Source organism: Desmodus rotundus, chromosome 9 (genome assembly GCF_022682495.2).
Source record: "Desmodus rotundus isolate HL8 chromosome 9, HLdesRot8A.1, whole genome shotgun sequence".
Classification (NCBI taxonomy): domain Eukaryota; kingdom Metazoa; phylum Chordata; class Mammalia; order Chiroptera; family Phyllostomidae; genus Desmodus; species Desmodus rotundus.
The window spans coordinates 44,831,983-44,857,143 of NC_071395.1; the positions used below are offsets into that span (position 1 = coordinate 44,831,983).

A 25,161-nucleotide genomic window follows, 5' to 3' on the forward strand; every position below is an offset into this window, starting at 1 on the left:
CAGGGTGGGGGCAGAGGCAGAGGCAGAGGCAGAGCTGACCCTGTGACTCCTCCTCCCAGAAGGTGCCATGCGAGCCAGTGAGACTGTGTCGGAGGCCAGCCCTGGCTCCACGGCCAGCCAGACTGGAGTCCCCACTCAGGTGGTTCAGCAGGTGCAAGGCACCCAGCAGGTAAGACTCACTCCTCCCCTGGGAGGGTGGGAGGGCACGTGCGTGGGGGTGGTACGGGCTGTGGCTGAGGATACCTCACCTTCCTTCCCTGATCTGCTGCTGGAGCCATCTGCTTACTTGTCCTTATCAAGATGTTCCCTTCAGCTGCCCCTCCACCCACCTGGGCTGGGCCACCTGGGGAAGTTAGTATGGCTCAGGGCCTTCCTTCTTGCCCCCACAGCGGCTGCTGGTCCAGACGAGTGTGCAGGCCAAGCCAGGCCACATGTCACCCCTTCAGCTCACCAACATCCCTGTGCCCCAGCAGGTAAGTCTGCCACTCCTGGCCCTGGCCCTCACAGCCTCCCCAGGGTGCAGAACCAACCCTTGATAGCCTTCGGGGATCTGCCCTCACCAGCATCCAGGACCTGGGCCTATCTAGGGGCTGCTCTACCCACTGCCTCCAGTGGCTGACTGTCAATCAGGGCTCACCAGGGAAGGAGGGGCCACACGAGTCCCTTTAACAGAAAGAACTAAGGATTGGCAGTAAGGAAGGTGGCTTGCAGGTCCAGCCTGGCGTCCCCAAGCAGAGGACCCAAGGCCAATTAGCTACCGACAGCTTCTAACCAGCACAGGGACTATAAGGGCTAGGTGCTCTGTCCCCTGGAAGGCTACAGGTGGCATGCGGGCCTCAGCACAAACCTGGACAGCCCCGTCAGGTTCAAGGGTGAGGCTCCCTGGACACAAACCCTGGTTCTGCTACTTACAGGCTCCAGGACCTCAGGCAAGCACATTTGCTGTACTGAGCCTCACTGTCAACCTCTGTGAAGTGGGGATAAGGACTGTGCTATATCTGGGTGATTCCGTGAGCTAAGTGTGCAGCATTTGGATGTTGCCTGTCCCAGCACAGATGCTTATTAATGCTCGTTAATGCTTGTTAAAACCGGATAGCCTATCATCAACGAACTGTGGTCCTTCTCCCTCATGGCTCCAGGCTCTCCCTACACAGCGGCTGGTAGTGCAGAGCACAGCCCCGGGCGTCAAGGCAGGCCAGGTCTCCCTGACGGTGCATGGCACCCAACAGGTGCATTCACCCCCTGAGGTAGGTGGTGGCTGTCAGCTCTCCTCCCCACTCTGCTCTCCCCAGGTTGGCCATGCATCCCCATAGTATACTCGGAGCTCCCTGCCCACTGGCTCCTCCAGCATCCTCCAGCCGATACCCTTTGACCCTTGGCAGGGTGGCTAGGTTGCTTGATTCCTGGTCTTGCCACCTTTAAGAGAAGGGGGTGGCTTCCCCCGCAACGCTGGGTTGAGATGAGCCTGTCAGCTCCAGTCCATGAGGCAATGTGGGCCCCTCTTCCCTCTACAGTGTGTGCAGAGCCCCTTCTTCAAATCACAGGGTGAAATATGGAACCCCAAGTACCTTCAAGAGTGTTGCAGGCAGTCAGGCAGGCCATGGGTGCCCACATTAGAAGCTTGGGCCAGACCCTCCGGCTCAATCATTTACTCCTGAGGGACTCTGGGCAGGTCCTCAGAGCCTTCTGGGCCCAGAATTTTCTACATATAAAATATCTAATGATACCATCAAGGCCCAGAGCTCACAGGGGGCTCTGTAGCCGGCTTGCCTGAGGGCAGTGCCCAGTGCTACCACTCAGAGCTATGTGGCTCTGGGGCATGTCCATTGCAATCTGTGCCTCAGCACGTCTGGAAATTAGGTATTCCCTCACCCATTCTCTCCTCACCTCAGGGCTACAGCCTTCCAGTTATGGAGGCAGCAGACGGCCCCTGAGCTGAGGCTGTCCTTACTGAGGAAGATGGGTCTGCTCACCAGCACCTCTGGGCTGAACCCCCAGCCTTGCCCAGTGGTGACTGGGGCTTGTGGCTGAGTCTAGGCATTTGGGTGCACAGAATGTTACTGGTTACCAGCTCAGGTGGTTGGCACATGCCCTCACTGGCTGCCACCTTCCCCAACAGCTCTTGGGGACAGCCCTCCTGAGAAGGGTTTTGTTAGGGCCTGGGTGCCCCAGGCAACATTCCATGTCTTCTTTCCTTGTAGCGGTCGCCAGTGCAGGCCAACAGCTCCTCCAGCAAGACGGCTGGGGCCCCCACGGGCACGGTGCCACAGCAGCTGCAGGTCCACGGAGTCCAGCAGAGTGTCCCTGTCACCCAAGAGGTGCCAGGCCAAGGCGGGCGGCAGCGGGGGCGAGGGATCATGGCCAGTGGCTTCTGTAGCCCTTTAGGGCTTTGAGAGCTGGATAGATGGGGGTCCTGCCACCTGGACCTTTGGCAAGCACTTCTGCCTCTCTCCAGACCCAGCATCCTCATCTAAATATTGGCTTCTGCCCTGGGGCCTGGGGTCAGTGGTTGGAGCTGCTATGAGGATGAGAGGTGGTCCTGTGGGAGGCACCTAACACTGAGCATGCACTGGAAACAGCTTTGAGAAAACAACTTTGGCTTCTTTGGGCCCATTTGCCTTGAGGAGCCCCAAGGCCAAGTCCTGGCTCACACTTAGGGACTCACGAAGAGGCCCTAGCCTCCAAATCCATTCCCGGCATTCTGGAGGAGGTGGTGTTCTGAGCCACCAGCCGTGACAGCCAGAGAAGTTTAGGTGAAAGGCAAGGGTCGTCTGCCATCTGGTTATTACCACTGAAACTGGTGCATTCCCAACCCCTCAGAAAACCAGATAAAAGCCATAGATCCTCTCCCCAGAAAAAAGCAGAACCACACCCCGAAGGATACACGGATGTTTTCCTGTTTGGCACCACAGCCTCTCTGAACCTCCAGACCTGGATGTTTGAGTCCATGCCCCACCACTCAGCAACCCCCCACCCCCACCTCTGTCCCTCACTGTGCCCTGAAGGAGATATCTGGATCCCCACCATAGCATGGAAGTGAGGACAGTGGGAATCCTAGACATGGGAGTGTGGAATATGCCTCAGGGAGTGGAGGTGGAGAGCAGGGACTCCCTTAGTCAGTCCCCAGTTCAGCTATCACCGTCATCTCCTCAGCCTTGACTTGTGGGGCCTGGGTCCCACACCTGTAACCGAGCGCCCAGAGTCAACCTGATAATGCACTTGGTGTGGGGTTGACTGCAAAAAGCTGGAGGAGATGGCCTCTTTCTTACCAAGCTGCCCTCAGGCTTACATGAGTGCACGTGGGCAAGGGCTGGGTGCTTAGGGATGGGTTTGCCACCATCCTTGCCCTGATTACCATAGCGTGTCTCCCTTTTCCGTCCCCAGAGGTCTGTGGTCCAGGCCACTCCACAGGCACCCAAAGCCAGCCCAGTGCAGCCACTCACAGTGCAGGGGCTCCAGCCAGTCCATGTGGCTCAAGAGGTACGTATCTCCCCCACCCACCTCTGGGCAAACTGGGACTGGGCCCCGGGCTGGCCTGGGGAGGGGTGCAGGCCCCTCAGGCCGCAGGGAGGGAATAGAGCCACCCCTGGAGTCCTCAAGGGTCCAGGTCCACACTGGGCTGTGGGCTTCCCCTTCCCTGGCACCTGGCATTTCAGGGCCCAGATTTTGCTAAGAGAGAGATCTGGAGTCTCATCTCCGGAGACACGAAGCAGGGATCTTCTGGTCCTGCTTCTGGTAGGGTTGCTGCATAAGCTCAGCGGCCCGGTGGGCGGTGGAGGCCTGGAGCCCTGCCCCCGCGGCAGCCCCGGTTACCCCACAGTGTCTCTGTTTGTCCTCCAGAGCTCAGGCAGTCAGTTTCCCGCTAGGAAGGCAGAGCAGCGAGAGCCCGGGCCCACGCCGCCACCGGAGCCGCCACCCCGGCCGCCCACGCCTGGGCCCGGGCCGGGCCCGCTGGCCCCGGAGCCACCGTCGCTCCAGCCCCTCCAGCCCGTGTGCAGCAGCGAGTTCCCGCAGCTAGGCAGCCCCGAGCTGCTGCTGCCCCATTACGAGCTGGGCGCCGAGCAGTGGGTGGAGCTGGTGGGCGTGCTCCCCCCACACCTGCTCCTGCCGCAACAGAAAGTGGTCCTCGAGCCACTGCCGGGGCTCCCGGCCCAAGCAAGCCCCGACCAGAGGGTCAGGATCCAGAGAGTCCCCCAGGTGCTAGTGTTCGGCACGGCAGCCACGGCCCTCAAAGTAGGTGGCCGACGCACTGGCCGGGACAAAAGGCGGGCGGGGGCGGGATCTGCCGGCCCGCGCCCTGCCCCTTAGGCCCTGGACACCCCAACTCCGCCCGGCCAGCCTGGGGACCCTCCTTTGACCCCCGCCTCAAAGTGGGTTCCTGGTCCTAGGTTCTGCCCCTATGGACTGGTGGGGGGAAGGGGTGGGGAAATGTAAGCCCCGCCCCCAACTCCCTGCATGTAGTTCCAGGTTCTGTCCCACAAGCTGGGCCCCTCCCCCGTACCCTGGCCCCGCCCCTAAATCCTGTTCCCGGTTTCCAGATCCCACTCCTGCAGACTGGGGTCAGTCCCTGATGCAGACTCCATTCCTGAGGCCCTGTCCGTAGTTACAGGCTCTGGTTCTAGCGGCAGCCTTATCCCAGTGCTTGGCTCCGCCCCTGGGGTCCAACTTTCACATCCACGGTGGAGCCTTGTTTGGGCTTCCCTCTTGTCTACTCCACCTCAGACCCCACCCTTGCTGTCCTCAGCCCAAACAGAGAGTCCTGGCTTCTTTCTGACATGGCTCTACCTGATTCCCAGCCCTGGCAGAGGCTGCAGGCCCTGGCCTCTGACCCCTGGCTGGTTCATTGTGTTCAGATTGCCCAAAAGTGCAGCCTTCCAGCCTGGGAGCCAGGTGTTGGGAGAGGCTGGGCTGCTGCCAGCCCTTTAGAGGCAAAGGAGGAGGAGCTGGCCCGCCTCTGACGTTCTGCATGCGCTTCATCCCTCGACAGGTGCAGCAGCTCCAGCAGGTGCCTGTTCCACACGTGTACTCCAGCCAAGTGCAGTATGTGGAGGGTGGAGATGCCAGTTACACAGCCAGTGCCATGTGAGTTGGGAAGGCTGGGGGAGGAGCTAGGAGTAGGGTCACAGATCTGCTCAGGACCCCCCAGGACTGGAGGGCCCAGTCCTAGCCCCCAGGGGACTAGCCAGCCTTCAAGGCCTCAGGTGACAGGTGGTAGGTGCTCCCTAAGGGCAGCCAGCAGCCACCAGGCAAAGGTGAAGCAGGGAGGACCCCTGTAGGTTGGGAAAGGGATCCAGCATAATCTAGAGCTTTGGAGTCAGGTGGACCTTATTTTTAGCCACCCTCCCCAAAAAATTACATTAAAAATTTTATAAGATAAAAATTTCTAAGTTATAGGGAATGTTAAACAGTGAAAATGAAATTGCCTTACCTCCTTATTCCCAACCCTGCCTCCGGACAGGGGGCACCTGTTTCTTTGTTTCCTCCCAGAGATATTCTGAGAGTAGAAACTACCCTTGCTTTGTTCAGAAATAGAGGCAGCAGAGTTCTATCCCTTATTTCTTCCCCCAGGTGTGTCCCCTATTTGCTCACCTGGGTCCTGGTCACCCTTTTTCAACGGTGTGTAATACTCCACTGTGCAGCTGTAGCATGAATGATACAGCCAGACCCCACCCAGTGGACACATAGGTGATTTCCACTGCCTGGTACTGAGCATGGCACAGCATTAATACATGTCATATCAGGAAGATACCGGGGCCCTGGCCCTGTCCAGGCCAATTCCAGAGACACACATGTTTATTCATTCAGTTAATCATTCAGCAAATAGCTGCCAGAGCAGCATTTTTTTGGAGCAAGTGTTGTCTTAGCCCCAGCTCTGGTTCTTTCTTGCCTAGGATTCTCTACACGCCACCTTCCCTCTTCCATCCCTCATAGTAATAATTCCAGGACTATAGTTATTGCTATTGTTTCAGTTTATAGAAGTTTCATTTGGTTTTCTTTGCATTTGTCTGTTTTTTCTTATATCTCTGACACCTTCCCCTGTGGGTGTGACACTGGTGGTGGATTAGCTCAAGGACCATGCTCAACTTGGTCCCTGGGTTATGATGCTGTGGCTACCCCCAGGGGCACGGCCCTAGCACCTGGGTCACAGTCCATGGAGTCCAGCTGTCTCACATTTCTATTGATTTATTTCTAGTGCTGCCAGGCTTCTAGGTATGCATTTAACCAATGCTGGCAGGGACCACAGATGGGCACTGCAGAAAGGAGACAGGCCCCAAGGGCCACTGGAATGTTAGAATCAGAGCTGAACCATGAGTCCAGGCCTGGGGTCCCAGGGTGGCTCCCTTTGCTTCCCTCAGTAGCATCTGTCCCTTGTTATTGGTTGAGTTCCTCCCTCTGTGATTATAGCATGAGTGATCCCATGCGGTCCATCATTTCCATCAGGTTTTTCTGATATATGAAGTTCTTGGAGCACTGTATCTTCTGTCTCTTCCTCACAGTGGATTGTTACTGGCTTCCTGACCCTTGGCCAGCCTTGATTCTCACCCTGGTGAAAGCCACAGGCCCCTGTGCCTTTGTCCCTGGCCCTGTCCAGGCCAATTCCAGAGATGCACATGTTTATTCATTCAGTTAGTCATTCAGCAAATAGCTGCCAGAGCAACATTTTTTTGGAGCAAGTGTTGCTTGTGGGATACCACTGGGTAGGTCCTGGCTGTGGTCCCTGCCACTGGAAGGGGCGGGCACCTGCTGGTTCTGGCTGGGGTCACACACTCGGTGTCACTTGTATGGTACATGTGGGCCTGGGCACAGTGATGAAGATCTGCATCCAGGTGTTGGAGAGGCAGGGCCACCCACCTGCAGTGGACACACCTCTCACCATTCTCCCCAACCAGCCCCCACTCCTGGCTGCCCCCAGAGGCCTGCAAGGCTCCCTCCCCGGCTTCCTTTGTAAGATGGCTCCAACAGCACCTTCTGAGCCAGGCCATCCCGTATTGGCCTTGCTGCCTTTCTAGATTTGTAAAGTTTATGCTATTTTTAATCACTAATACATTGAGGGGCTCAAAATTCAAAATTATGTTCAATAATGTCTAGTGAGGCAGCAAGAGAGGTGCCCTTGCCCATCCCCTCTCCACCCATACAGATGGCAGACAGATGACATGTTCTGGAACTTGTTCTTTGGCAGAACCATGAGACCTTCCTCCTCTCCCCTCCTCCTCTCACCCCTGTGTAGGAGTCCATCACTTTTTATTTAACATCCCCCTAAAGATGAACCCATGGTGCTTTTTACTCTCTTGCTACAATTTGCAGCCGGCATCGTCTGAGGCAGGTTCTGGGATAGCTGGAGGAGAACTCTCCAGGGCAGAAAGGGTCACTGGATCCAGAGAATTTGCATTGGTATTCAGGGTGGCCACGGGATTTAGAAGTAGAGCCTCCCTTTGTTCCCGCCTTGTTTTCCTCCGGGGCACATACCATCTGCAGTGCCTTCAATTTACCTTTGCACTAGGCTTCTCTTCTGGCTCCCAAATAGTGTCCAGTGTACAGTAAGCACTCTCTCTATATATTTTGATTGAAGTGTGTGGCCTGTTGTAAGCCACCTAGCCCTTCTGTCTCGACTTCCTTGCATGTGAGCTGGGGACTCCCACGTCAGGGGGCAGCTTTGAGGGTTCAATGAAAAATTGTCCATCAAGCACTTGGGGGATGTCTGATCTGATGCTCAGGCTGTGGCTTCCTGCTTCCGGAAGCCCCTTCCTTCATGCCCTCGTTGCCCAGCTCTTGCCCCTGACTCCTCCTTCTGCTTCTTTCTCAGCCGTACCAGCACCTACCCCTACCCTGAGACACCGCTGTATACACAGACAGCAGGCACTAGCTACTATGAGGCTGCGGGCACAGCCACCCAGGTCAGCACACCTGCTACCTCCCAGGCGGTGGCCAGCAGTGGCTCCGTGCCCATGTACGTGTCTGGCAGCCAGGTTGTCGCCAGTCCCACCAGCAGCGGGGGCGGGACCAGCAACAGCAGCAACGGTGGCAGTGGAGGCAGTGGAGGTGGTGGTGGGGGCAGTGGTGGCGGCAGCGGCGGCAGTGGCAGTGGCGGCAGCAGTGGAGCAGGTACCTACGTGATCCAAGGCGGCTACATGCTGGGCAGTGCCAGCCAGTCCTACTCCCACACCACCCGTGCCTCACCAGCCACTGTAAGTACCAACTGCGACCCCCGAGGAGGCAGGTGGTGGGGATCCCTGGTAGGAGGTGGGGGGCAGTAGTTGCAGGCCACTAGCAGCAGGAACCTAGGTAGCCTGGTGCCAGAGTGCTAAGATGAGGATAACCTGGGGTTGACTCCTCACTGTGTGTCCTCAGACAAGTTACTCAGTCCCTCTGAGCCTCAGCTAACATGCATGAAGCTGTTAGAGCAGGGCCCCTTGGAGTGTCACCTACTCTGATTATAATTGATGACAGTAGTAGATAGTGAGGAGAGGGAGGGGCAGGCATCATCGTGAGAGAAGCTCTCCAGCAAGGTTCTTTGTTCATCTGGAAGGCATTGAGATAACCTCCCTCTGCCCAGGGTGGCTGCATGCAGTCACTCTGGCAACCCTGGATCCCAATCCCAAGTGGACCCCACAGCAGCTCTGTTACCATGGGTGGGTTAGGGCCTGGTAGTCATGTTGTGGTCCCTGTCCTCTTAGAGTGTGGGGTCTAAAGCAAAGGATTCCCCACTTTTTTTTTTTTAAATATTCACCAGAGGATGTGTTTATTGATTTTTAGGGAAAGAGGAAGGGGAGGAGAGAGAGAGAAACATTGATGTAAGAAACATCGATTGGTTGCCTCCCATAAGCACCCCACTGGGCATCAAATCTGCAACCTTTTGATGCATGGGATGATGCTGCAACCAGCTTCTGAACCATCTGGCCAGGGCCCCACTTTTAAACTACTGTCCTCTGGCATATTGGACCACATAACTGAGAGGGACACTTTCTCAGAAGGCAGGACCTCCCTTATGCACCCATGTAGCCTGGCTTCAAGTCTAGTTTTCCTTAATGCTGGTGTGACCCACTAACTGATTTCATGAACCCTGACTGGGTCCTCACCCAGAGTTTAAAAACATGCGGCACTGGAACAGTGCTGTCCCATGGAACATTGTCTGGTGAGATAAATGTTCTGTCTGTGACGCTCAACACCGAGGCCTCTGGCCACATGTGGTTATCAAGCAGATGAAATTTGGTGGGGGTCACCGAGAAACTGAGTTAAATTTCTTTGTTAAAACTATTTTTATATAATTTTAGAGTCACAGGAAATTGCAAAAATGGTAGAGAGAGATCCCCATGGACCTTTCCCCAGATTACCCAGCTAGTCACATTTGACATAACTGTAGTACAGTATCCAACCAGGCCGCTAGCATTGGTGCAGTGTGGGCGTCTGCCTCTGTGTGTGTAGGGTTGGCAAACCACCGTCACAGTGAAGATGCAGAACTGTTCCAGTACCACAAAGGTCTCCCTCCTGGCAGCCCTTCCTAGCCAACCCCCTCCTTCCCAAGACCCTAACCCCCTGCAGCCGTGAATCTGGTCCCTGTTTCTAGAATGTCATTTTGAGAATGTTTTATGAATGGACTCATATTCCCTGTGACCTTTTGACATTAGCTTTTTTCACTCAGCATAAATTAATTTAAATTTGTGTTTAAATAGCTGTATGTAGCTGATAGTGACTATATTGGACAGTGCAGTTCCAGAGAGTTCCATGGGACTTAGTTCCCAGGGGTCATTGTGACATGATGTGCCCTACATTGTGGTTGTCAGGATCACAATTAGAGATAGGTACAGGGAGCACCTAGCAACGAGCACTACGGTCCCAACTTAACCGTGGGCAGTAAGTTCCAAGGCCCCAGTGGATGCCCAAAACTGCGGGTTCTACTGAACCCTCTGTATACTACGTTTTTTCCTGTACATACATACCTATAATTAAAGTTTAATTTACAAATTAGGCACAGTGAGGGATTAACAACAGCTTGTAATAAAATAGAACATTCATAATAACAATATATTATAGTAAAAGTTTTGTGAATGTAGTCTTTCACTATCTCAAAATATCGTATGGTACTATACTTGCCCTGCTTGCAATGATGAGAGAAAGTACAGTGCCTGCATAATGACTAGGAATTGTTGCGTAGTGAGTTAGGTTACTACTGGCCTTCTGATGATGCGTCAGAAGGAGAATTATCTGCTCCAGTGATCCTGGAGCATCGAGCCATGACAGTGTCAATGGTTAGATGTTCAGAGCAGACAGTGTTGATGGCTGGGGAAATTGAATATTTTCGGACCATGGTTGACCTTGGGTAGCTGAAACCACAGGAAGCGAAACCATGGATAAGGGGGGAACTTAAGAAACTAAAGCATTTCTTAGCACTCTTTCATCCCCATTCCGGCCCCAGGTCCAGTGGCTCCTGGACAATTACGAGACGGCCGAGGGTGTGAGCCTGCCGCGGAGCACCCTCTACTGCCACTACCTGCTGCACTGCCAGGAACAGAAGCTGGAGCCTGTCAACGCCGCTTCCTTTGGCAAGCTCATCCGCTCTGTCTTCATGGGCTTGCGCACCCGCCGTCTGGGCACCAGGTAGGGCTCCCTGCCCCTGACAGCCATGAAGACCACCCCACCCCAAATTATCCAGGGCCTCAGCTCCCCCTCTCATGTCCTTGCTCACTCCCTTCCTGCCCCATTGGCCTCTATACAGCTTCCCACCCCGGGGCCTTTGCACTCCCTGTGCCTTCCTCCTTGTCTGCTTTTCCCTACCTCTTTATTCAACATCCCTTGGCCCCCTTAACTAAAACTGTATCCTCTTCCCCACCTCTTTGACACTCCCACCCTTCCCCTTCCTTGCTTTTTCTCCTTGGCACTTCCAATAGTCCAACATGCCTTTTATATTATTTAGTTCCCTTTTCCTTACCTGTCTTCCAATGCTGAAATGCACATACCTTGCTAGTGCAGGGACTGCACAGTCCATGTTTAATCAAGGACCTTGAGTCAGTGAATTCAGCCAGGAAGGAACAGGGAGCCATTCCATGTACCCATCCTTCCCTGCCTCTCTCTTGCAACCCCCACACCTCCCCATGCATCATTCAGTTCCAGTTGCAGCTTAGGTATCACCTCATAACCCTGGGCAAAGTGCTGCATCCTTGCCTCCATTTCCTCACCTGTCCATCAAGCAGCCTTCATGGGGTATGGATAAGGAACATGTGGATTTGTATGCACTTAGAGCTCAGAACAGCACCTAGCGTGTTCTTATGACTAGCAGTCAACAGTCTTTGCTGCTGCATGCCAGGACCAGGAGTTGAGGATGCCTCAAACATGGCCCTGTGTTCACAGAGCTTAGTTGGCACATGGGGGCCTCTCCTGGCACCCATAGTCCCTATGCTTCCCCAGCACAGCACCCTGGCTCTGTGGAATGTGTACATAATCCCTGTGGGCTTTGTTTGGCCCCCCAAGCATCAAGGAGGCGGGTATGATGTGAAGCTCCCAGTAAATGACTAGTGGTCTCCCCAGCCCAGCCCAGCCCAGCCCTTACCCTCACCCTCCATTTCACTCCCAGGGGCAACTCCAAGTACCACTACTATGGCCTGCGCATCAAAGCCAGCTCGCCCCTGCTGCGGCTGATGGAGGACCAACAGCACATGGCCATGCGAGGCCAGCCCTTCTCACAGAAGCAGAGGTAAGAGGGCAGGCTGGACCTTACACCTAAGTGTGGGGAAGGGTGTTCTGGCTGACCCCCACCCAATTGGCCCGCCCACCCCTTCTCCCCCAGGCTCAAGCCCATCCAGAAGATGGAGGGCATGACCAACGGTGTGGCCGTGGGGCCACAGCAGGCCACCGGGCTGTCAGACATCAGCGCCCAGGTCCAGCAGTACCAGCAGTTCCTGGGTGAGAGCCCCCTGGCCTATGGGCCGGGGCCTGGGGCAGGGTCTGTGGTCCCCAGGTGGTTCACTTGCCCTCCCTGAGCCTTGTCATCCCCCACTGCACATGGGGGACTCCTGCTTGATAGGAAAGTGGTGACAACTTAATTGGATCCCAGGATGAGGCTCCAAGGGGACAGGCAAGTAGGGGACAAAGGGCCTCATGGTATCACTTCCTGCCTCCAGATGCCTCGAGGAGCCTCCCTGACTTCTCAGAGCTTGACCTCCAGGGCAAAGTGCTGCCTGAGGGCGTTGGGCCTGGGGACATCAAGGCCTTCCAGGTCCTATACCGGGAACACTGTGAGGTAGGGCAACCTGGCAAGTGGGCAGGGGTGAGAGAGGGCCATGCTGCCCCATGACACCCCTGATCATCTGGCATCCCCAATAGGCCATCGTTGACGTCATGGTGAACTTGCAGTTCACATTGGTGGAGACGCTGTGGAAAACCTTCTGGAGGTACAACCTCAGCCAGCCCAGTGAGGCACCACCCCTGGCTGTGTGAGTCCCTGGGGCAGGGTGGAGAGGAGGGGAGGAAGGGGGTACTATGTGAGTCACCTCAGGCATCATGCAGGAGTGGGGGTACCTACCTTGCTTCTGCAGTTGGCGGGGTACACATGGCTTTCTGACCCCCAACTCTAGTGTACACATGTGTATAGGTCTGATGATGGTGAATGGATGGGATGGTGTGCCCCACTGAATCATTTTCTCCCTGTGGTGGGTGGGTGGGTGGGTGCCTGTGTCCCCATATGCAGAGTATGGGACCCCTTTGGGCCCTGGGGGCACTGGAGCCTATATCTGCCTGGCCTCAAGGGTCAGCCAGAGGCAGGGAGCATCTGCCTGACCCCAGGGCATTGTCCACAGGCACGATGAGGCTGAGAAGCGACTGCCCAAGGCCAGCCTGGTGCTGCTGTCCAAGTTTGAGCCTGTGCTGCAGTGGACCAAGCACTGTGACAATGTGCTGTACCAGGGCCTGGTGGAGATCCTTATCCCTGATGTGCTGCGGCCCATCCCCAGTGAGTGCACTGCTACCACCCCCTTAATCCCACACCCCGCCCCCTCCCCAGTCCTGATCAGCCCCCACTGCCACCCACAGGTGCCTTGACCCAAGCAATCCGGAACTTTGCCAAGAGCCTGGAAAGCTGGCTCACCCATGCCATGGTGAACATCCCCGAGGAGATGCTGCGGGTGAAGGTGAGGTTGTGAGGGGCTCAGGTGAGGAGCTGAGGACTGCGGCCTGGGTTCAGCCTAGCTCCTCCCTCCCTGCTGCAGGGCTGAGGTCTAGAGGGCTGGTGGCTGGGTACCTCAGTACCCCTGCCCAATAGGGGTAATAAGATCTGTCCCCATGCCTGTCCCCTGGGAGCAAGTTTTGGGTATTGTCTTTACAAACCAGCTTCCTCAGATACCCATTTCTGAAACACAGTTCCTTTGTAGATTTTTGTACACAACACAGCATCTTAAAAACCAACCGCAAACCTAAAGTAGTTTTCTTCAGACAACCATGACAGAAAGTGCTTTAAGTGTTCAGAAATAGATGAAGTCTAAAAAGAGAAAGAAAGGAGTGACACCTATAAGGACACAGAACAATAGCTGTCTTCATCAGTGCTTGCTGCATGCTCACTCCTTAGATGCGAGGAATTAGATGGCTTGTGCTTGCTGTTGAGTAAAAAATAAAAAAAGTTATTTTAGTGTCTGTAAAATGCTATCAAGACAGCTAAACAGAACCAACATCAAAAGAATCAGCCATGGATACGCTGGACAGAGGGTAGGGCTGCAGGCCTGTGGGGAGAGTAGAAGCTAGATCCAAGGGGAAGCCCCCCAGAACGGACAAGGCTCATGTATTCATTCATTTATTAAACACGCACGCACTTACTGAGCACCTACTGTGTGCCCAGCATGGTTCTTAGTGCTGGCAGCACAGCAGTGACCAGGATGGACAACACCCACCTTCATGGAGCTGACATTCACTGGAATAATCGAAACAAAATGGAACGAACGTTTTTTGAAGCAGTGCCCTGTCTGGGCAGTGCCCGCTAAGATTTTCTGTTGTGTCCTTTCATACTAACAATAATAATGGTGGTCAGACACACTACTGATTTTTTTTGGGTGCCCACCCACAGTTTGAAATCCGCCACCCTTTGATTTCCCAACAAGAGCAAGGAGGCATACCCCCCTTTCTTCTTAGGAGAAAAAAGGGCTCAGAAAGGTTGCAGTGGGTGTGGGTTTTGAGGAAGCCACATGCCCCCCCACCATCATCCCCAGGTGGCAGCTGCTGGTGCCTTCGCACAGACTCTGCGGCGCTACACCTCCCTTAACCACTTGGCGCAGGCAGCGCGTGCTGTGCTGCAGAACACGGCCCAGATCAATCAGATGCTGAGCGACCTCAATCGGGTGGACTTTGCCAACGTGCAGGTGAGCACAGGGCGGGGCAGGTGAGCGAGACCGGCAGGTCAGCAGGCCTTGTTTGGCAGCTGAGTCAGGGGACGCTCTCCCACTGTGCCCCAGGAGCAGGCCTCATGGGTGTGCCGCTGCGAGGACCGTGTAGTGCAGCGGCTGGAGCAGGACTTCAAGGTGACGCTGCAGCAGCAGAACTCACTGGAGCAGTGGGCAGCCTGGCTGGACGGCGTCGTGAGTCAGGTGCTCAAGCCCTACCAGGGCAGCGCCGGCTTCCCCAAGGCCGCCAAGCTCTTCCTCCTCAAGTGGTCCTTCTACAGGTGTGCTCGGGGTCCATCTACAGAATGGGCAGGATCCGGGAGGGGCGGGCTGCAGAGGGCCATGCCTCCTTGGAGAGGGTAGGACCAGAAAAGCACCCATCTTCCTGGGAGCCTAGGTGGCCTTTCCTGAAGGCAGACGTGGGGGCAGGGTGGAAGCGTGTGAGGGCCCTCCTCTGTCACTGGTACACGCGGAAGCCTCTGCTGGCTGGGCTGGGTTGGGGCAACTGGGCTTGCTCGAGCTTGTGGCGGAAATGCGGGTATGAGGAGTGGATCACTGCGCCTTATGCTCTCTTCATTGCTGCCCCCAGCTCCATGGTGATTAGGGACCTGACCCTGCGCAGCGCGGCCAGCTTCGGCTCCTTCCACCTCATCCGCCTGCTCTACGATGAGTACATGTACTACCTGATTGAGCACCGCGTGGCCCAGGCCAAGGGCGAAACCCCCATCGCCGTCATGGGCGAGGTGAGAGAAGTGCTGAGGGTGCAGGCGGTGCGCCCCTTGGCAGGACCCTCACCCTTTTTCCTCTCCCCTCCTTCCAGTTCGCCAACCTGGCCACCTCTCTGAACCCCATAGACGCAGACAAAGGTAGGTGAGGCTTGTCCCTGTTCAGGGCCCGAGTCTGCGATAGGCTGGGATGAAGGAGACGCCTCAGGTAGGAGGGCAGTTAGGGACACTGTGACCTGTGCTGAGCGGTCTGGTCTTTGTGCCCCAGATGAGGAGGAGGAAGAGGAGGAGGAGAGCGAAGATGAGCTGTCACAGGACATCTCTCTGGCGGCTGGCAGCGAGTCACCCGCGCTGGGACCTGAGGCCCTGGAGCCACCTGCCAAGCTTGCACGGACAGACGCCCGCGGCCTCTTCGTGCAGGCTCTGCCCTCCAGCTAAGCCCGGGCCTCCCCCACCCCGCCCCGCCCGTTCCAACCACTCCCCCTTCGCCCCTTTGCCCCTCCGCCCCTCCACACCAGGGTCCCTCACAGCTTCTGTGGCTTCGCTGTCCCCACTCCAGCCTCGGCCAGGGCGGGGAGGGGGCCTCTGAGACAGGGAAGGCAAGGGGGTCCCCACCCCCCACCCCTGACGGGGCCGGCACAATCACAGGGCCGGGTGAAGCCACAGCTGCAAACTCTGACACAAAAGACGTGCCTTACGGAACCCGCCGCTGTGCCCTGGTGCCCTTTGGGGCAGCAGCCCGGCCCCTTGACCCCGAAGGCAGCAGCCTCTCCCTCCCCCGCCCCGCCCTCAGGGGGCAGGCAGGCAGGCCCCCTCCCCTGTTAACTTATTCAGCTCGCTGGCTTTGCACAGCCTGTCCTGGGCCCAGTTCTGACCTGAGCCCGGGGTGGGCATTATAGGGACCCCTCCCACACTGTCAGCAGCAGCCCTGGGACCCCACCCCCAGCAACCCCACTGCTCCCCTCTCCTTGGTATAAGTGCAATTAAAGCCGTGGGTGTCGCATCTTCTACAGAGCTGGGTCCTCCCTTGCCCCACAGCCCGAGGGGGGCACTGCCCGGCCCGGCCTGGCTCTGAGGAGGGCGGCAGGGGGCACCACCTCCAGCTTCCAAAGAGCAGTGGGCTGGGCCTGGTGCCGGAGCCTGGAGGGGCCTGCTGCAGGCAGCAGGGCCTGGAAGTGGCCTGTCTGTCAAGGCCTGGGCTCCACTCGCTCAGATCCATGACCACCCCCTACCCCATCCTGCCGCCGGTTTGTAATGGAACCTCCGTGCTTCTCAATGCCGTGCGCCCACCCCTGCCCCCCCATGACTATTGTTCGATTTGTGAGTGCCGCCCAAGCGGAGTTGGTAACTTGGGTTTTTTTCCAACCATCATGGCCTTATCTGTTCGTTTTCTCAGTGTTTTCAAGCTGTGAGATGTTTATGGCAAAAATCAAAAAAAGAAAAAAAGCCTGACCTATTGTATAAAAATCACTATTTTGTGTGCTCCGCAGTGCTGCAAGCTTTTGGGGTGGCGACCCACTCCCCACCATGCCCTTGGGCTCCCCTCCCAGCAGTGAAAGTGTGGTAGTCTAGTGTGCCAAGCCGTTTTCTACCTTTTTGTAGTCTTTCTTAAAACAATAAATTCCGCTGTGATATTTGGCTACTGCTGACTCAAGGGCCTTGGGGGGTGGGGGCTGGGGGCTCCAGTTGCCCCAGTTGCAGTTAAGGGAACTCAGCGAGGTTCAGAAATAAAATATTTATTACATGAAGAGGAATAATGGGGGAGGGGATGGCCACAATGTTTGCCACCTCAGGTGGGGAGGCCCGGGGCAGGAATCAGGGTCTATTCAGCCTCCCAGGTGGGCAATGTCCACACCTGTAGCCTGGGAAGGGGGAAGATACACAAGGAGCAATGGCCCATGCCCAGTTCAGGATGAAGGTGGGCACTCAACACTGGAGGGACAGGGGACTCCTTCCCTCTACCCCTTCCCAACTTAAATAGGCATAAATAAGAAGCATACAGACTCTCAGGCCACCAGGGGCTGCCCTGCCCAGCCCTCTTCCCACAGCCTAACACTAGTGGCGGTTGTTGGGTGGGCGGCTGGCCGGCGAAGAGGCTGCCAGGAAGGCGGCCAGCCCCCAGGCCACGGAGGTAGTTGGAGTCAGTGTCCAGGACAGCCAGACCCTCACAGCACAATCCATGTGTATCGCTCGCTGTCTGCCAGAACCTTCAATGAGCACCCTGTGGGGAAGGGTTGGGACAGACCATGGAATCTCTACTGAAGACCCAGTTGTGGGAGAGGTCTGCCTCTTTCCCAGACCTGATTTGGGCCCAGAAGGTTCTGAAAGGCAGGGACCCTGCTGTGTTATCTCTGCCTCCCACCTACAGCCACCCAATAAATGTCTGCTGAATGAATGAGCAGCTGGCTGGGGGGTCTCTTGGTGCCACACCTGCTAGGCCCTCTCTGAGCTGGCCCCCAGGTATGGCCAGCCCATAGGCTGCTCTCCCCTTACTCCAATTCCACGGCATCTGCTAGCATAGCCAGCATGCTCGTCCATTCCTCAACACCAGAGTCTCTGTCTACTCTGGGCCTGGTCTGGCACCGGGAGAACAGGCTCTGTCCTACTGTCATCAGGTCATAGGGCCCACCTTTGTGCAGTGCCTCGTTAGTCATCCTGTTGACATAGCGGCCGCTGCTCTCGGGCACCAGCCACTTCATGACCATGTCCACACAGCTCTTGCGGTATGAGCTCCAGACACTGCCGCTGAGGGCAAGAGGGCAAGGGCACTCATTGCTCTGGCCACCCACTCCGGGCCCTGGCCCCAGCCCAGCCTTACCTGGTCTGCCCTTTGACCTCAGTGAGGTCACCCACATTGACTGTCACGAAGATGCCTGTATTGAGGTCCCATGCCACCTTGAGGCTGGTGTGATAGGTCTTTGGTCTGCAGGGGGTTGGGGAACAGAGCTGGAACCCAGGCTGCCCTGAGGGTCTTTTTTTGTTTTTGGAACAGTATCGGAGCACCTGATCCAAGTTTAGGGGACAGGGGGAACCTTCTCACATCCCCACGCCCCCACGCTGAAGGTCTCAGTGTGGCGCCCTGCTGGGCAAGGGCAGGGTTTCCCTCCACTCACCGGAGTTGGCCTTCCTCAGTTGGGGATGGGAATGCCAGAAGCAGCAGGCCAATGTTGATCAGGACCTGGTTGGTTTCTGGGCAGACCTGGGGTATGAGGGGTGCGTGGTGACAGCTACTGAGGTGACCCCCAGAGCAGAGAGGCCCAGGACCCACTTTGTCCCACCCCTGGACCCACCTCCAGGATGACGATGTCATAGTCACTGAAGGAACAGAACTGGTGACCCCAGGTGGCATCATGGCGGATGACTTCATTGATGACATACTCAAAGTCCAGCGTGAGCTGCTCCACTGTCAGGTATTGACCCTGTGGGCAGCAAGTAGAGGAACGGGAGGACTGTGCCAATGACCACCCCAGCAGGTCTGCTGGGGCTGCCCCTTGTCCTGTCCACCGCCCTCACCTACCTGAACAGCAGCTTGCTCCCGCATGGGCCTCAGACTGCGGCCACAGAGATCAGTCACCACAAAGGGCAAGGAGATCTTGTCATCCTCAAACTCTGAGGGGGCAGAAGTGGGTGTGAGGGCAGTGGGAGGCCTGAGGCCCACTCCAGGCTAGCCTCCCATGCCTGGGGCCCTGCCTGCTGGGTGGACTCCCTGCTCACCATCCTCTGGCTCTGTCCCTTCGCCGGACCCTAGCACGTAATACAGCTTGGTGTAGTTGACATAGCCAGGTTCAGGTACTGGCTCCTCTGCTGCAGGGGGGCTGTCCTGGGGTGCCACCTCTCCACCTGGGGCTAGAGGCTCAGAGGATGGGCGGCAGCAGCTGCCTGAGGGCCCCATGCAAGAGGGTGGCCGGGCTTCCTCTGAGGTCCCACCCTTGGCCTCTTTGGCCCTGCGGAAGATGTCGGCTACAAACTCCTTGGCTTTGGCGATGGCAGGTGAGGGCTCAGGGACCACAGAGGGATGGGATGGGGCCACCTCAGGGCAGAGGATGGGGAGTGCTGGGGGCACCTCTAGGCTCTGGGGCCCAGGGGGACTGGGTGGGGCTGGGGGATAGGTGGTGTGGTCATACAGGATTTGGCAGAAGCTGCTATCGCCTGGAATATAAAAAGAGATATAGGTGCAGGTGGAGGGTAGTGTCAATAAAAGAACTTAAGTCCAGGACTCTCTCCTACCTTGGAGGGGTTCTAAGAAATTCTATGCTAAATGATCAGTACGAAACACCCAAAAGAGCAAAAGGCCTTTTATATGCGCATACACATCAACACATTCATTCTAACCTTATTCCTGAGCATCTACTGTATGCAATAGACACAAGGACACAGGAGTGAACAAAACAGACAAAAAGTCCCTGCCTTTGGGGAGCTGACAGTCAATGGTGACAGCAGATAAAAGCCACATAACAACAACAAAAAAGCCAAGTTTGAGAGTTTACTATACACCATCCTTCTCAACGTGAGCCAGACCAGTGCAGGCAAAGCCTGGGAATCCTCAGCCTCTACATCTCTGCCTGACTAGGGCCACACTTCCTCTGGGGAAGGTGGGCTCAGCATGGAGAGCCCACCACACTAAATGAACTAAGCAGCACCATGGCCAGGCCCTGTGCCCAACCTGCCCCACCTTCTTTGGGCCCCCACAAGCAATGGTGGGGCTGGGGGTGTTCCTCTCAGTTCATAGAAACTTTTCCAAGGCCACACCACGAGATTAGAGTCCACCGAAGCCCTCCTAACCACCATAGTGGCAGCACTTCTGGGGGAGAGGGGGACTGAAAATGAAAATGGCCAAGTCAAAACTCTCCTTCTGTAAATACCCTCCCCCAGTAAGATGAGTGTTGGATTATCAGTGACAGTGCCCCTTCCCCAGGCTGGGTGCACATGGCTGAGGCCTGTCTGATGTGGTCCTTCCTAACAGGACCCATGGCTGTGAGGGCAGGGAGCACAGGCCCCACCCAGACCAGGCTCATTAGCGGATCGCAGCTCAGGGAGGGGCAGGGCTTTGCCCACATGGGCATAAGAAGCCAGGGCAGGGGTGAGAGGTCCCTAATGGGTCCAGACACAAGGTGCCCTGGCCCTGGCTGGTTTGTGGGCTCTGTTTTATTTTTTCAAATTCTAAGAGAAAGTTTATTTAGAAAGTTACAGAGGTAATTGAAGTGCGCCAGCTGGGCTGTGTAGGCTCAAGAAACAAGTTACAGGAACAAAAGAAGGGTGTTAGAGCTTAGGAGAAAGGCAAAGGTAACATGCCTCGGGGGAAGAAGGGGAAGGGAGAGGTGCAAGGGAGAGTGCACCCGTGGGCTCCATTTTGGACATTTAGTCCTCATTTCATGCCCACAGCCTGCGCACCCCAGGGGCAACCCTTTTACTGCAGTTAATGGGACTTCTTTTTGTTTGACTACATTATTGCAAAATCAAAACATTTTATATTTATACCATGTTATTCAGTTATAAATCTTTTCTTTTGCTTTTGCAAACAACTTTGAGGCATCCTCCCTAGACATGATGCTGGAGCTCCCACTGGGTCTGGTGATCTCAGGACAGTATCTGCCCTAGTCGGCCTCCTGCATCCCCAAGAATGAACACCAGCTGGACCCCAGCTCCCAGCACTACAGCCTTGGACATGCCCAGGTGCAGGGCTGCTGGGCCTAAGTCACACTCTGTTGCCACGTGGCTCTGGGAGTGGGTGGGGGGAAGCCCCCAGGGCTTCATGGCACCACCAACCAGTTGCATTATCCAGCTTCCTAATGTTTGCCACTCTGTCCAGGGACATCACCTTCTGATTTTCACTGGCAGTTCTCTGATTACCAAAATGTAAGAGGGCCATCTGTCCATTAACCACTCCCTAAAATTTTGAACTAATGTTTCTCCTTTTGAAGATAAGGCAGTAAGTACTGTGTGGTCCAGCATGACTGCCACTGGCCACATGTGATTTTAAACTAAACGTAATTAAAATTTAATAGTCAAACACTCAGTCCCTTGGTTACATGAGGCACTTTCATGTTTCCACTGGTGACAGCTGTAGTGGACACAGACATGGAATATCCCAGCCCCATGGAAAGTTCTAGCGGACATTGCTGGGGTGAGGCATAGCTGGGTTTGGATCTCAGCACTCCTAGTTGCTGGCTATGTGATCTTGGATGAGGCACCTCTCTAAGTCTGTCTCTTCTTGTCACATGAGGTAGTGACAAGACTGACCTTGCAAGATTTACAGCAAATGCTGACACTATCATCAGACCTGCGGCCTACCTGCCGAGTGGACAGAGACAGCGCAAGCCACCAAGGAGTAGCTGGTGTTGAGCAGTACCACCTGGTCCTTCTTGAGCTGGAAGGCAGGCTGGAAAGTGGGAAAGGGATACACCACCTGGTACTTGGTGTGCAGCATGAAGCCATGTCGCAGGCACTGTGCGCTAGGGTCACCTGTAGCAACACATGCCCATGGGCTTGGTCACCACCCTGGAGTAGGGAGGCAGGTGGTCCGAGCTCCAATGCCCCCCAGCCCCTCACCTGGATGGGCCCGGCTGGCTTCCTGGCAGGCGGCACAGCGGCCTGGGGGTGGCACAGCCACTGTGCTGATGTATATGTCTCGGTGGTTCTCGTCACTCATCATCATCATGTTCATAAGCATCCCATTGGCTGAGCGGGTGCTGGGGGCCAGCACAGCCTCAGCTGCCTGGCCCACGTGCCCTCCCCTACCTACCCTCAGCCTCCCTATCCCTGAGTCTCACTTGAAGCCAAAGACGATGACCTTGGATGCATCGCTGGGCCACTCACACACGGTCAGGTACAGATCGCTGTAGATCTCCTCATCCTGGAAGAGCCGCACCTGCCGGACCTGAACAGCACAGCTTGTGTCAGTGCTGGCCAGAGTGGGACAGGGCCCACGGGAGCCCACCAGAGGCTCTACAGTGCTGGGTTGGAATTGAGGCCAGGACTGAGCTGGCAGAAACATCCCCTGGTGGTGTCTCAGACCAGGGAGCCCCAAGCAGCCTCCAGCTCACGTCCCTCTGCCTTCCTGAGGACAGGCTGAGGAGGTAGCCCTCACAAATGGGGGAAACAGGAAGGCTGGGCCTTGGACTGGATGAAGCTCACAGGAGCCCTGCCCCAGCAGATGGGACTCAGCCAGACACACTGGTTCCAAGCCCCATCCACCTGAAACCCATTCACCTTGCTGAGCTCATACGCAAACTGGGGTAATAGCCCCCATCTCCTGGTGTGGGGGTGGGGGTTCGAGGAGTCAAGTTCAGGGCCAAAGCCAGTGTGACAACCCACCTGGTCATAACAAAGCTAACAGGTCTCACCTGGTCCAAGGCTATGAGGTTCAATGGGCTGTATATGCTTAGTTGAACCACATAAAATTGCCACTGTTCACCCACTTTCAACTCCAAAAATGACAATTTCATGTAGTTTGACCTAACATGGAGCCTTGACTGTTTCCCAATGAGCACACTTATCTCCTCAAGGAACCTGAGGCTCAGAGGAGTGGCATGACCTGGTGGGGTCACACTGTTGAGTGCCGAGCCTGGCCCTACCAGCTTGAGCTTGCTGTGGACGTTGAACTCCCACCAGTACAGGTGGTAGATGTAGAAGGAGAAGTCGTCGTCCCCACTGCTGCTGGTGTAGGAGAGAACGTACCGGCCGCACTTGGAAAAGCCCAGGAAGATATGTCTGGTGGGGCAGAGAGCAGATGGGCCAGGTTAGGGTCAACCCACCACCCCACCCAGCTACCCCACTGCCCGGCCGTAGCCTCACCCTGCATAGAGGAAGTCCTCATCCACGATGCTTTTAAGGGAGACACAGACTCTGGGTGGCAGCTTCCGGAAGAGGCGAGGGGAGAGCTGCCCACTGATCTAGAGAAGGGGTGGTCAGGACTCTTGAGGCACCGTTGGGCAGAGGCCACCTGTGGCCCCCCAGTCCCCTCACCCAAGGTAGAGCAGTGCTGCACGCAGGCCTACTCCCTGCCAACCATAAAAATCAAGGGTGGTCCAAGCTCTGGAAGGTGGATTGGCTAGCGGAGATGGATGGGCTGGACTTCCTTTGACTCTCCCTCTCCACCAGGGACCCAGGCTACCCTCCCAACCCCACACTTCTTCAGCCTCAGGGTCCCTCTTACCCAAGGTCCCAAACTCTAAGGACCAGCACTGGCATCACCCCCTTTCCCCCTTGGAAAGGTTCCTAAGCACCCCTGGCCACACTGGGCCAGCCACCTGGTTGCTTTCCCGAAGCCTGCCTCACAGCACACTGAGCTGTGGGTGTCCTCGACTTCTAAGGAGCCTAGGATGGGGGCTTGACCAACTGCACTCACCTGTCCTTGACCCACCAGCCAACTCAGAGTGCTCAGGCCCCTTGCGACAGCCCTGGCCTCAGCTGGGGACCAGCAGAGGCAGACATAAGGGTGGGGCTGACCAGTGGCCTTCCAATTCCTTCCTGACTCCCCCTTCTCAATTAACTTAGCCCCCTTTGAACTGACTCCTTCATTCCAAAAACTTCACCAAGGAAGGATCTGGGGAGACAGGCAAACACAAGCTGGGCACTAGGTGATAAGGACACCCAGGCTACCACCCAGTCTGATGGGGGATACACAGTCCTTCCCTCAGGAAAATCCAGTCTAGTGGGAAAGGGAGAGCCCTGTCTTGGGGAGCTCCCTTGTCAATGCGGGAGACAGCCCAGCCCTCAAGGAGATCCTAGTCTGATCGAACAGCCCTGTCAGTAAGGCCCAGGCTGACAAAGGAGACTCGATACCCAGTTACCCATCTAGAGAGCTTCCAAGCTAAGGGTGGAGCCACAGTCCAGCGCAAGGAGCTCCCAGGCTGAGGGCGGAGACTGTCCCTGCCCAGGGAGCTCCAGTCAAAAGAAGACACAGCCCTGTCCTCACGAAGCTCAGCTCCCGCCTAACAGAGAAGGCGCACTCCCTATCCACAGTGCTGACCCCACCAAAGATTCACAACTTTCTTCTGCTCTCTCAGAGCTCCCAAACTGACGGCGGAGAGGTCCTGGCACACAGTCTGATAGGGGAGAAAAAACCCTCCTCAGGTTGCTCCCAGACTGAAGGGGAAGACCAAGCCCTCTCCAGGGAGCTCCCTCCCATTCAGTAAGGGGGCCGCAGCAGGTACAGGAACTCCCAGCTACCGCGTAGTGAGAGCAGGACAGGGAGAACACCAAGCGGTGAAAGCGCCAAGCCGGTAGAAGGGGCTCTGCCAGGGGGGCGGGAAGGCTCCACAACGGAGGGGCCACGGGAGCAGGGTTTTGAAAAGTCTAACCCTGAATCGCCCCCATCCCTTTTACTCCTCCAGCTGCACGTAAGGTCCCCTCCATCCCAGCCCCGTCGCCGGTGCCCCGCCTCCAACCCCTCCATCCAAGCCCCCGCGAGAGCCCCCTACATCCAAGCCCTCTCCCCGGGGCGCCGCCCAACTCCCTCCCTCCGACCCCCCTCCCCTGGGGCTCCGCCCACAACCCCTCACCCCGCGAACTCCCTTCCACCCTCCCTTCGCCTCCCTCGTCCCTCTTCCGCACCCTCTGGCGCGATCCTCCCGGACTCTGGGCCTCACCTTCACTCGCTCCAACTGCTTGAGGACGTGCTCCCGCCGACGCCCCGCTACCCGCTTCCCCCCGGCGCCCCCGGGGCCGCCACCGCCGCTCCCAGCCCCGCTGTTCCGCTCCGATTTCGAGCTGGGCGCCATTTTCATCCCCTCCCTCCACTTCCGGAGCAACCGGCCTCTTCGCCCCTCCCCCGCCGCCTCCTCATTGGCCCTTTCAAGGGATTGTGGCCCGCCGGTAGGGTGAGAGTCCGAACTTGGGGCCTCGTCCCTCTACCCCTGTCCATCACAGCTCCCTCGGCCTTTGATTCGTAGATGATACAGTACGGCCTCCGCGGTTGTCGACGTATTCCCGCCTTCCGTCAAGTAAGATACCAGAGGCCTCGTTTGCGCCTCACATCAAGATGACTTTGACCCGATAGGCGCAGGCCCCTGTCCATCTGGACGGTGTCACGCCCCTCTGTGTCTGGTGGGTTTCTATAGAGACCACGGGCGGTT

At 56.5% G+C, this 25,161-nt stretch overlaps 2 protein-coding genes across 5 annotated transcripts in view; one reads left to right on the forward strand and one right to left on the reverse strand.

Moving 5' to 3' along the window:
* Window positions 1-16,719, forward strand: part of RFX1 (regulatory factor X1) — a 32,552-nt gene extending 15,833 nt beyond the window's left edge. The window contains exons 3-21 of one of the 4 annotated variants that reach the window (XM_053910644.1): window positions 60-169; window positions 390-473; window positions 1,140-1,247; window positions 2,202-2,318; window positions 3,385-3,480; window positions 4,988-5,082; window positions 7,805-8,186; window positions 10,415-10,596; window positions 11,570-11,689; window positions 11,783-11,898; window positions 12,117-12,235; window positions 12,319-12,428; window positions 12,792-12,943; window positions 13,024-13,121; window positions 14,190-14,339; window positions 14,433-14,641; window positions 14,950-15,103; window positions 15,181-15,226; window positions 15,354-16,719. In XM_053910644.1, coding sequence (XP_053766619.1) covers window positions 60-169; window positions 390-473; window positions 1,140-1,247; window positions 2,202-2,318; window positions 3,385-3,480; window positions 4,988-5,082; window positions 7,805-8,186; window positions 10,415-10,596; window positions 11,570-11,689; window positions 11,783-11,898; window positions 12,117-12,235; window positions 12,319-12,428; window positions 12,792-12,943; window positions 13,024-13,121; window positions 14,190-14,339; window positions 14,433-14,641; window positions 14,950-15,103; window positions 15,181-15,226; window positions 15,354-15,523 — 2,618 coding nt within the window. In that variant the 3' untranslated portion in view covers window positions 15,524-16,719. The remainder of the gene's footprint in view (window positions 1-59; window positions 170-389; window positions 474-1,139; window positions 1,248-2,201; window positions 2,319-3,384; window positions 3,481-4,987; window positions 5,083-7,804; window positions 8,187-10,414; window positions 10,597-11,569; window positions 11,690-11,782; window positions 11,899-12,116; window positions 12,236-12,318; window positions 12,429-12,791; window positions 12,944-13,023; window positions 13,122-14,189; window positions 14,340-14,432; window positions 14,642-14,949; window positions 15,104-15,180; window positions 15,227-15,353) is intronic. The other 3 variants (XM_053910645.1, XM_053910646.1, XM_053910647.1) reach the window with 3 other exon arrangements.
* An 82-nt stretch (window positions 16,720-16,801) lies between these two features.
* DCAF15 (DDB1 and CUL4 associated factor 15) lies at window positions 16,802-24,833 on the reverse strand. Its single transcript, XM_053910648.1, has 13 exons — window positions 24,676-24,833; window positions 22,880-22,977; window positions 22,660-22,795; window positions 21,856-21,962; window positions 21,635-21,774; window positions 21,377-21,547; window positions 18,800-19,234; window positions 18,603-18,694; window positions 18,376-18,504; window positions 18,199-18,284; window positions 17,904-18,008; window positions 17,715-17,830; window positions 16,802-17,306 (listed from the first exon to the last, which is right to left on the reverse strand). The coding sequence occupies exons 1-13, from the start codon at window positions 24,811-24,813 to the stop codon at window positions 17,251-17,253; spliced, it is 1,809 nt and encodes a 602-aa protein (XP_053766623.1). The 5' UTR covers window positions 24,814-24,833; the 3' UTR covers window positions 16,802-17,250.
* Window positions 24,834-25,161: the final 328 nt, after the last annotated feature.